General features: G+C 40.0%; 1 protein-coding gene across 4 annotated transcripts in view; it reads left to right on the plus strand.

The window, feature by feature from the left end:
* LOC112457493 (S phase cyclin A-associated protein in the endoplasmic reticulum) overlaps nt 1-9826 on the plus strand; it is a 39574-nt gene extending 29748 nt beyond the window's left edge. For 3 of the 4 annotated variants that reach the window (XM_025020599.1, XM_025020598.1, XM_025020601.1), the window contains exons 12-15: nt 915-1350; nt 3086-3277; nt 7160-7333; nt 8199-8273. In XM_025020599.1, coding sequence (XP_024876367.1) covers nt 915-1350; nt 3086-3277; nt 7160-7333; nt 8199-8273 — 877 coding nt within the window. Of the gene's footprint in view, nt 1-914; nt 1351-3085; nt 3278-7159; nt 7334-8198 lie in introns of all 4 variants that reach the window. The other variant, XM_025020597.1, reaches the window with a different exon arrangement.
* The last annotated feature ends 2735 nt before the right edge of the window (nt 9827-12561 follow it).

The raw sequence follows: 12561 nt of genomic DNA on the forward strand, positions 1-12561 counted from the left end.
CAGGTGTCCCGGCACTTTCGCGTATCAATAAGACGCGTTCGTATTGTTCTACACCGCTGCGAAAATGCTTTATAAAAATCCTTCGACCCTTACAGCGTACTTCCACTGTCCTGGATTGAAACAGCAAGGATCAACCTTTATATATTAGAAATTTTTAATTTAAAAGAGGAATTTTTCGTAAATACTAACGTTACATGTAACTGGAATTTCATGAGCGAATTGATTCGAGTTTTCTTAACCCTTTGGCTACCACGCGCTACTGCTGTGACTTTCTGCTAAAACGATCTTTGAAAACGAAACACTGTTATAGTGGCTCTCTTTTATATCTTGATGTTTCATCACTGCCAGGTAAAAATGTTCTTAAATTGTCTTGATCTGTATTTACTTTATTAAAAAAAATGTTCTACAGCATTATTATACGAGATCGTTAAGAGTTTAGTAGTCAGATAAAAAATTTTACAACTTATAATCAGCTACAGTTAAGAAATATTGTCGTTTCTTGATAGTGCAATGACGAAATATTTTTGAACAACATAATTTTTCTCTTGACGCAGCATCATCAAGTATGAATTACTACTTTTGAGTTAGTATGAACTCATTGTTATTCGTAACATTTTTTAAAATCATATTTTACATCGATGGCACTACCTAATATCATTCAGTTGCGTTTTGCAGCAGAGCTGTGCGTGCAGAGCTTCGCGTCCAGCTCAGCCGTAGTCAAAGAGTTAAGATAATGACTTTCAAGTCAAATATAACGTAGAAATTATTAAATTTCAAAGAACTTCTCGAGCATGGGAATTCTCCTTGGCCATGACTCCAAGGGTATCGAGAATGTCAAGGAAAAAAAGAAGCGCGGTTTCGTCGATCCGCGAGAGTATTATTATAATACGTGTCTCGATTCTTTTGTGCTTCAGATATCTGGTAGCCGGCGGCTTAGTGGATCGCGTGTCACGCCACAGCCGAGCCCTGATCGAGACGGATTTCTTTCTGGATCAGGAGCATGAGTCGCCGTTGCTGGTATCATCTTACGATCTTCTCGCGCGTATCTGCAGCCATCTGAGGAGGTCCGTCGATCAAGATACTGTCAGCGTGCACGGCGAGGGCGGCGGCGGCGGTGGCGGTGGCGTCGAGCAAACGAGCAACGAGTCGCACTTGCTGTCGACTTTGTCGACGACCGAGGCGTCGAACGCGATCGGCGCTCTTTACGCGGCGGTCGCGTACACGCCGCAGAATCAGAAGGGTGCCTCGCCCACCCCCAATCAGACCTTCACACCCGCCATACGAACTCTGGCCAGCCGCGGCCTCAAGCTCCTCAAATCGATCGCGGAGCTCGATCTCCGAACGCTGCAGGTACGTAATTTCATCTCGTGTCTTTACAATCTCGACGAAATTTGCAATAAATTAAATAGCCCTATTTGATTTTTTTATATTAATTTTTATATACTCATTAATTACTTTTTAATTTCAAGGTATAGATTTATTAATTGTTGTTTAATATCAACGCATTTACATTTTTTAAACCTTCTTCGTGTTATAATTTTATGAAACAAAACTGATACAAATAATTGCTGAATTGGACAGAAGCGTTAAGTAAAAGAAAATGTTATTTGGAAAAAAATGTGTCCATATATGTAATACAAAGATTCAAAGACAAAAGTATGCGTTGCAAGCAAAGCTTACAATTATAATTATAAACGCACACTGAGAAAAAAATGTTGTAAATTTGACTAAACTCGTTTAGTTGTAGTGATTTGTTTAATGCAAATATTAATATATTTAAATCAAATATACGTGAGTAATATCAAGAAATTCTGAATCTATTTAAATATAATATTTTTTGAATTAACAAATGTTAGCTTGACAGCCCGTGACCACTGCATTTAGTTGAATCAAATAATATTTCTTTGAATCTACGATTTTTTTTTCTCAGTGCACGGTTTGATGCGGTATTTACAGCGATTATCTTAAATAGATTATTACAGTTTTGAACTGCGCGTGCTATTACTTTAAATAATTCTCTCGAATTATCATTCCTCTGATTTTCATCGTCATAAAACGCGATGTCACGCGGTTCATCCATACTCGTATTATTCCTCTTCAATTTCGGTACTTTTCCTAGATGATTTTCATGCTAAATTCATGCCGTTTAATTCCGCAGTTTACTCGCCCAATCTTCGTCGAAATTCGCGAAGATCATATCCAGTGTGTAAATATGGAGTCGACGTAGGACAGCCACAGTTTCACATTTAATTACGCGATATAAATACGCCACCTAACATTCGCACAGCGTTAGTTTGTCCTATTTTAAGATCTCTCTCGAATCTCGATCTCGATCTAACAAGCGACAGCTAGAATGCTCTATCCATTAGATCATCATAAGCTCCATTACTCTTTAATTCGCGACGGTTTTCACGATTCGGCATTACCGCGGGCCACCCCCGGTCGCCTCTCCAAATGACAACGATGCCGCTTGTTGCCGCCAACAATGCAGCTTACCGTCGGGGGGGGCGCCGGGCGTGATGGAGATATCATGTATCGCGGGGGTTCGGCCTGTCAAGACGTAAAGGCCTCCCGTGAAGTTCTCTCGCAGCGAACCGACCGCGAATTGAATCGAGGCGGCCGCGCCTCGCGCCCTTCGCCCCGCAAAAAACCATAAGGGCTATCGTGTGCCCCGCGGGAGGGCCGTGCCCCGTCCCACGGGAGCGCCCGTCGATTACCAGATGAGCCCCCGCGCGCATTTGCCGAAAAACCGACGGTTATTATCTATTCTCTTTGCGCCTCTCGCGACGCGGTTTCTCCACCGGCAAATAAAGCTGACGTTTCGTTTTCGCCGGCCGATAATGCCCGTCTTAGATTTCAGCGGGCTTTGAGTGTCCGCCTTGTAGGGGATTCGGTGATTCAGGGTGAAAGAAGAGAGTCGAGAGCGGAATTATATCAATACCATTAAGTGCAGTTAAGCACGTTGTTCTACGAGTACATCAGAGGATTATGCGTAAATCCGGTTAATCGATAGAACCATTATAAAAATGTTAATTGGTATACATAACTTTTTTTTTGTATGGAAAACGCGAACATTCTGTTACAGAGCTTCTTGGGCGCCGAGGGTACGAACCTGCAATGGCGGCTGATAGCGAGCCACCTGATAACCCGACTGTCCCGCGACTCTTTGTCGGACAAATCGGAGGTGGGATCTATGCCGAATACAAGCGGTATTCACATTCTCTCGGAATTGTTTGTGGTGCTTGGGTACTTCGCCCTAAACAATCCGGACAATCAGGTACGTTCCCTTCCCATATGGCAGCTTATGCGATCGAACACCTCAGAATTTGAAGGGGCCTTTCTAATGAAACTTAGTTAGAAGCTCGTCGTGCGCTCACTTGCGTAAAATCTGAATTTGCTCAAACTTCTTGTCTTTCCTAATCCGTCTGTAATCTTAAAAAATCGTAAAAGCACCTTCTTGATCTTAAAGAATAATCTTCATTTCGGTCTTCTACGAAATCAGAAAAAAGTCGAAAATTCTTCCGTTAATTCTGAGATCGTTAATTTTTGTTATCCTTTCTACGCGCGACAAAGCTGTGGACGCATTAGGAGTTTGACCTATTTCAAAAATATTACCTGCGTCTCGAATCTTTATGAGCGCGATGTAGATACGTCGGCGTCGTCAGAATTTTTACGAAAACGTACTTTATCGAGGATACTCGTTCGCTTTCGGCATTTTACATCCCTAACAGCCCTTGATATCATTTGTATATTCGGTGCTTCTACAGAATGTACATACCTGAGAACACACTTGATATACTGACAATGAGAACATCCCTCTAATATCCTATACTTTTGCGATACCCTCCAAACATTCTCATCTACGTGTGCCGTTAGGGTGTACGTACCGTGTACCGCTTTGAATTCTTCGAATCGGAGACTGCAGTGTCTCGAGTCACCCGGTACGTTCGGCGAGAAATGCACGCGCTGGATGGCGTACAGCGTGTTACTGGCGAGAAGAAGGAAGAGGCTGTTAGACACAACACACTCAGCGGACCTCCCATCAATATACGGCCGAATGCCGTTAAGATATATTTACGGCGTACGGTTCCGTGCGCTTCAGGGCGCGTGCACGCGTGCAACTCCGATCCATCAGTTCGCAAAATCGCGTGGACATTTATTATAATTGTGACGCGGAAAACGAAGGAATCTCCGAGAGCAAAATTAACCGTATCTAAAGGGGTAAAATATAAAAATAATTGTTAATTAAAACGCAAAAGTTGTGAAATGCAAAAAAATTATATTTAAAAGTAGTAATATTGCATAGTAGTAATGGATACTTAAAAGTATATCTATCCCATCTCTATAGTAAATATTTTTAAATATCTAATAATACATTTTATGTATTTTCTCTCTATAAGTATTTATTAACCTTACGTTACTCGCGTGGTTTTATTTTTTTTAACGTAATTACTCGCGGAGTGAATTTTACATCCTAATTTACATCTCGATTTTCGTATTGTTCTCTTTGTTAATTTACAATTACATAAAAGTCGGCAATATTCTATATATCTTTTAGATAAAGATAAGTGCAAGCATTCTTCTTTAATTGCGAAACAATTTGTGCATTATTCGATTGACAAGAAAGTTTTACTCGGTGAATTTAATAGATTCTTAAGGCTGGGAGAGCATATTTTATTGTACATCCTACACGAATTATGTAATTAATAGATTAATAGATTTTCAGTATCTATGTAATAGATACTTTTAAGTATCTATTTAAATATTTCAACTTTTCCTGTTACGGATTATTACAAAGTGATTATTTATAACGAAGTAATTAATACATCACAATCTCAATCAACAAGTACCTTTCTCAAATAAAACTGTGAATATATGTGCGGTGTTCCGAAATAGGAAGCGAAATGAAGTATTATTACCTATTATTAACTCTGGAATATTAACTTATTATTTTGGAATATAAACTACCAGCGTATTATTAACGCGAAAATTGTTTAAAGCAACTCGCGAGTATCTCTCGCGACTAAGTTTAGTATTCCTGAAGTTAACAAGATTTCTCAATTTAAGGAAATTGCTTCTCGCGAAGTTGCTACGATTTAACGCCACCGCTCGCACGTTGTCTGAGCCCGAATCTGTGGTCCACGTTGATTCCGTGAACGGGTGAATCGGAATGTGAACTGCTGAGTGCACCACCGATGTCGCGCATTCGTCTTTCAGCGCTTTTTTAAGGTCGCCGCTCTGAAGAGCGAGAGCCGACCCTCCGAGAGTAGCTGCCTCGGAAAAATCGTTTTCCGCGAGACGAAGAGGAAGAAAGAAAGCGAGAGAGAAAAAAATGTGTGTATGTGTGTGTGTGTGTGTGTATATGGGTGAGACGTGCATAAAACAGAAAGAGAGAAAGGGAGAAACGAGACGCTTTTAAGCTTCTACGAGCATCTGCGGCAGGCAGGGTTATCGCCAGCCCGGTACGACGGTATCACCTTCTCCGTCCGCGATCATAAACACGTCCATCTCCGTTTTTTGTCGACGGTCGTAACCGAATTCGAGAAATGGATTTTTTTGCGGTGGCGCCGCGGTGCGCGCGTTACCGCTTTCCGCTTATTTATTTTAAACCCGGGCCCGGCGTTAACTAGGGCCCCCTTGAGGTCACGCGCGTGTGTCGCTACACGCCGTTAATCGTGATACATTGTTTTTTTTTGCCAATCGATATTGAGAACGTCGCTTGCTTCACCGCGCCCAGAACCGTGCAATTAAATAGCAATCAATCGGCTTTTTTCCGCCGACATCCGTGACACCCGTCAGAAAGATTAACTTTCTTGATCTCGATTCAAGATTAACAACGAAAGATTAACTTTCATAGCTAATTGTCCTTTCACTGACCATTCTGTGGAACTTAATGTGAACTCTCTATAAGATTGTACGAGAACCTTGCTTTAGCGATAATTCGAAACGCGTCAAGCGACCTTGCGTTGGATTGATGAGGCTACTTTTATGGGACAGTTTTCACGATAAAATCTATTTTCGTGATGAGGCGAACCTATATATTCCTCGCGAAGCGACTGATTTCATCGCGAATCAATCATTACCGAGTTACGTTACATTACGTTGCGCGCGGAGTTATGTCAACCGTAACGGACGGACCGATATATTTAACGCATACGAAGCGCAATACGGGCCGCCTTGGCGCCGATGAGACAGGGATGCGTAAAATGTGGGCATTTCCTGCAAGGGTTTTGTGCAGGTGCACAGGAATACGACGTCCTGTTCACAGAGGCACTTGTCATGAGACGCAGATGTCCAGCGCGATCTTCTCGCGCTAAAGACACTCTCGTTTCCGTGACACCTGGGTCACGCCAAGTTCTCACGCTCTTTAAGAAAATTGCTCGGCCGCTTTAATTAACCGTCCGCGCTGCAATTGAGAAACTCCGGTCGAACGTGCAATGCGGGTAATTTGCAATTACAAGAAGAGAATCTTCGTCCGGTATATCGATCTCCCCGTCTACTCGGCTGACAGATTCCTCCCGCGAAAAGCGATTCCTGAGAGAAACCTCTGAGAGAAATAATTTAATACTTCGTCGACGAAACGCGTGGAACTATGCTTTATATAGATATCAGGTATGACGTACACGAAAAAAAAAAAGTTGAATTAATAAGATTATTTTCAACTAGAGTTCTGTTAGCTGATGCTAGTTATTAACAACATCGATTGCTTTGCTGTGTAGATTAATTATTATTTATATCTGTTAACATGTAAAACTCTCGTTTATGATGACTTTTTTAAAAGTTAATGGATACACACATGCTTTAAAATATAAAAATTACAACGGCTTTTAAAAGCGTTTTTATTTGCGCGCGTGACTGGATTTGCTCGCTGCTGGCCAAAGTATCGATGTACTAACACCCGTCGATGAAATTAAGAATTTGTATTCTTTAATCGATATAGTTCACGTCCGAAAACTCGAGAACGGATGAGAGAAGAATCACCGAAACGATAGCTCTCGGTAGCGTGGCGATAATTTCCTTTTCAATAACTCCCAGCCGTTGCTAGCGCTAGCTTCTTCTCTTCTTTACGGATATCGCGAAATTACTGGAGAAGCTAAAGCAACTGAAATGACTTCCGTTGAAGAATAATAACGTTCATCGTTTGGGAAATCTGTTCCAGCTGGTTCTCCAATCGGCTGGCGCGGGCCCCAGCGTCCTCCAGCAGCTGTGTACCCTGCCGTTCCCGTTTTACGGAGATCCCAGATTGATACCGTACACGTTGCCGGCCCTTTTGGCCGCTACTCACCGCAATTCTGAGGCGATGGCGATATTGTCTTGCGAAATGTCGTACGAGGTAAGTCGATGATTGACGGACGCAACTCGTTGTCATGTGCCTAACTTTTGTATTGACACAATTTAAATTCAACATTTATTGAACGGATGCGTTATTAACACAAATCTGCGACAATGCGCGAGCTTTGTTGGAAAACATTTTTTTTCTCTATTGGTGGTGCTCGCATTTCTCTGCGGTCGATTACATTTTATACGTGAATCGGTGAGACGTAATATCAGCGTTATAGTGTCGATTTCCCGGTAACCACATTTAACGTGTTAATATACATGTTAATATGCGTGCATAAATATTCATAATTTTAACGTGTAAATAACAAAGTTGATTCTGTATCGCGCGATTCGATCAACCTTTCACGTGTACTGCAAAATGTTATAAACGCTTTAGACGCTTTAAGAATTTTCCTTATTCGATAACTACAATTATCTTAAATTGGCTGCATTGGTAAATAATACAATTTTTATGTTTTGATATTCACTCTCGGTCTCTGCTTTGATTAATAATTATTTTTTATTATTCACAATTATAGAATTAAAATAATTGATTTCTCTCTAATATATGAACTTTTGTCTCCCAATCTATTACACTGTTTAACAAAAAATGATTTTTTTTAGCACAAGAACGAGGGTAATCATCGTAGTCTTTTTGGTGAATACCATCCCGTTTACTAAATTTTTTTGCAACTTCAACTACAAATTTTTCAAAGTTATAATAAAACAAAATGGAATCATATTTAATGCCCTTAAAAAACGACGGAAAACGATTACCTTCATTCTTATGCACTTATTAATTGAATAATGTTATTAATTAATACGTTGCGCTATACATAATAACGTTTAATGAATAAATTTGCTGATTGGCTTTGCAGTTGCTGGAGCAGTACAGAAATTCGGACGAAGGTAAATTAAATCCTTTGGTGCGTTTGCTAAAGGATAGCGCCTAGTCGTTGACTACGTTCAACTAAAGGTTTGAGTAGTTTAATTTAATTTCTTAGAGCCTATTATAGGCATTACAGTTTGCGTGTATCATTGACGGAATCGTTGATGGATCGTTATACAGCGAACGACCGCTTCTCCGAGAAGGGAGGAAAATAAAGATGAGAGATTGCATCGGATGCAATTCGTAGCCGTCTGTATCTGATTATCGCGCGATCGGAGATTGAATCTCGATAACGGTAATCTCATTCTCTAAGTGAATGTACGCGCACGTCTCCTCTTCCCGGGAATGAAAGTCAATTTGAGAGTTAAATTTACTCAGAAGTAAACGCGAACAAGACGAAGGTATGTGTTACTTTAATTTAGACCAGTGCTTCCCGAACCATTTCGGTCGCCTATTTACGTCCGCGACATAGTGACGGAACACGCATGCATATTCTGCTTTACAGGCTTGTGCGGTATGCATCGTCTCGCTTCTACAAAGGATCCCCGGTGTCACTGAGATTTTTCTGCTATAAATATTTTCTGAACGAGATCTGATTATTTCAATCCTGCCGTACAATTCCAAAGTCACGCGTATTATATAATTGTTTGAGATACGTTTCGGGAAGTACTGATTCAAGGAGCGACGAGATGTCAGGCTAATTGTAAAAAGGAGAATATGCGCGCGTTTACCAAATCCGAAGCGGAGAACGATTTACGTTTCCGAGTAATCGCTCAGCCGAGGAAACCATTGTTGTTTTGTTGAACGTAACTCTGTGCGCGGAATAATTTATTCTCGCGCGTTATAGTATAGCCGACTTACTGTCGAAATTACCTGTCGCCCCGCTGAACGAATGACGACGGTAAACATCACGACGATCGCTCCCCGGTACTTTAGGCTAGACTAAGTAGGTACTCGACCGAAGTTATCGCAATGCACTCGTGAGTTATCGTCTTGAATAATATATTTTTACGTATGTTCGGTAAGCTAGAAAATGCAGGCTTTCCTTAATTTTAATTTTTTTCTCCGATATGAAGGAAAGCGATGCGCGCAGGCACTATTGTTCTAACTCTCTTAGGATCGTTTCATTAGATAAAGACTTCCGTCGAATTTTGAGGGACAAGAGTGTAGGAGGATACGCGACGGCGAGAGGAGTAATCGAGCGAGACGCGCGGACTATATCCGTGAATCTAGTCCTTTTAACGTTAGCAGATCTTTATATTTGCAATCATTGCGCTGTGTATCTCGTACCGTATTTTTTACTACCGTCCGTTTCCACGCGTGCCAATCTATCGTGCAAAGAATGTGTCTTCAAATGGGCCTTTTGATATAGTTATCGTCGCGTGGCACGGCCGAATAGATGTAGGAAGATATCCGTGCGTATGTTAGCCTCGTAAACTGTACCCCCGGTATAACGGCCCTGTAGATTTTAGCGAATTTATGTTGCACCCGCGCGTTGCGTGTTCATTACGTGAATAATATTTTCAAGTGTTTCATGATGAAAAAGAGTCGAATTTAAGAGAGTTTATTTCAAAAATGGTTTATTATTTAAACAATATGTAAAGAATAGTTCATTGATTTATATATAATTATATATATAAAATATATGTTATCATGTATGTTTTCTTTTTGTTGTACAATCTCTGTTCGTATATATAAGAAAAGTAATAAAAAGAACAATTGAAAAGTAAATGGAAAAATAACTTTTGCATTGTTTTTTATAAAAAATAAAATTGCGATTAAATTATATAATATTTTGTATACATACAATCGTATATAATTATATTATATATATGATTATACATGAGCAATTTTTTCTCGTTTCTTCAAACTTAATTTTTTTTATCAAAAAGAAAAGAATGCGAAAATTATTTTTTAAATTATTTTTTAATTCTTATTTTTTCTTATATATGAACAACGATTGTATAAGAGACACAAAACTTATATGGACTATATTTTATATCTATATGTTTTTATATGAAAAATTTTATTGGGTATTTATTGTTTTTTTTTATCCGGTATTTATTTTAGTACAGTATGGTACAAGTTTTCGTGGCTGCAACAAATGCATTCGTGCAATGTCCTGCCAATGCAATTTATATTTAAGTATTATATTGATGTATGGAAGGTCCCAAAAAAAAAAACGCAATAGCTTGGCAGTATTTTCCATCAAACTTATATTTCAATTTTATTGGAATTCGGTTTTTGAAAAGCTTTGATTGTGAATTACACTCATTGTTTTTGCAATTTTTGACATCTAGATATCTTAGGTGTCGTCTTTTTCTTTTATATCTTACATTTTGTTTCGTAAAAATTAGATTTAATTCTGGTCGTTTATGAAATTTACTATCAATAAATATGATTGTAATAAAATGTTGGGTCTCCAAGACAAATTTTTAAATTTTAGAAGAAAAATGTTCTTATAATTTGATAGAAAATATTGCCGTACTATTTTTATGTTGTTTTTTGGGGGGAACATACATACAGAGACACACACACATATATATATATATATATATATATATATATATATATATATATAACAGATATACAATATTCAGCAAATATTTAACATTAATAATAACATAGGGTCGAATGAAGACGAGAATCATAAATATCTCATGCGTTCGACCTCAAGTAAAATATAACGATAGTAATATATATATAATGATTATAATGTATTATTCCTGCGAAACTTTCGCCGTCCGAATGAACTTAGATTTTTCATTAGGAGTAAACAACGCTGGCGCGAAACTTTCGCACGGGGTTGATCGATGTCTCGCCTAGATACCGACGACTAGTAGCTGAAAATTAAATCGCGACGTTTCAACGAGGCATAGTATTAGCGTCGTTTTTGCCGGGTGCTGTCCTCGCGAGCGTAGCTCGCGTTCTAGAAACGAAGAAGAGAAGCGGTATTTTTCTACGGTAGCTCTTACATACATATAAATGCGCATACGCGATTGTAGATTTAAAACGGTCCTTTACGATAAATGCACGCCCCCGCGGGAATACATCTCTGCGAGATGGTCCCGTTAACTCGAATACGATATCCGTACTTATGTACCTTCTCGCGTGTCCTCGCGTTTCACGAGAATTTCTCATGCGTATATACCGGAGGATTCATCGTGAACGAAAACGACAGAATGGCGTTCCAGAAAGGTAGTCATGTACATAGATTCGTGCAATTCCGTTGACGAACTCGGCTAGGTTCAAATGGGGACAAAATAATCGACAAAATCGGACGGTGCGACGAACTTCGCACGGGGAGGCAGGGAGAGAAAAATTTAGAAAAAAGGTGGTTGTCAAATTATTAAGAGATAAATGGCGAGAGCGCGCGCATTTCAACCATCATCGACAGAAGACGGTCGACAAATGGCAGGTTGCTACTAATTTCATTCTTGAACAATTATCGCGTCCACTTGTCGTTGTTACATCCCTAATTGACCATCGTCGTCTTGCGCGAGTGTTAGGAAAATATTAGCCGCGTTAATTAAAGCGCTCATAGAAATATACGTAGGACATACACGAGTATTTTATCGCGGGGAGAAGGCAGAGTTCCGATATTCACGAACACGTTACCGAGTGCCATGCGCGTGTATATTATATTTCGGCGCGCATATATTTGGCGTACGCAAAACACACACACACACACGCACACACACACACACACACACACACAAACGAGCGTAAGCTAATATATTACATGTGTAATATATTGCCCGTATTACACGTAATAAAGATAACATTCTTTTGCGACGTACTGCACTTGTGTTGCGAAGTGGAATTCGTTTGATCCTTTTCTCCACTAGGCTAATCCGGCGCAAAGGCAGTAGCGTTTGGAAACGTGACAACTTTGCGAAATATTTATACGTGTGAAATGGAAATTGACAAATCTCCCTGGGAAGCTCTCCAACATATACATCTTCATAATTAAACTTCTTCGATTCAAATTTTCTCTAGGAAAAAATCACCGTGAAAATCGCTAGAGCGTATCGTCCTCGGAGGGAAGAAAGAAAAAGATGTCACGGTAAGCGGCGGGATAATGCATGATGTATATAAATCGCGAAGTATTCCATCCCTTGACGTGTTCTCCGCGATGATCGAGGCGGGGAAGAGAGAAAGAGAGACGGCGCCTGTCATCGGATCGAAGAAAAAGGCGTCGACGAAGTGTTCCTCGCGACCTCGCCATGAAATACGCTCATCCCGCGCGCACCCGGCCAGAAATGACACGCTCTCGCATGCACACGAGAGGAAAAAGAGAGAGAGAGAGAGAGATAGAAAGAAAGAGGGAGGGAGAAACAGGCGAGGCGAGG

This window comes from Temnothorax curvispinosus, unplaced genomic scaffold, assembly GCF_003070985.1.
Source record: "Temnothorax curvispinosus isolate PA1 unplaced genomic scaffold, ASM307098v1 QBEX01007785.1, whole genome shotgun sequence".
Taxonomy (NCBI): Eukaryota; Metazoa; Arthropoda; class Insecta; order Hymenoptera; family Formicidae; genus Temnothorax; species Temnothorax curvispinosus.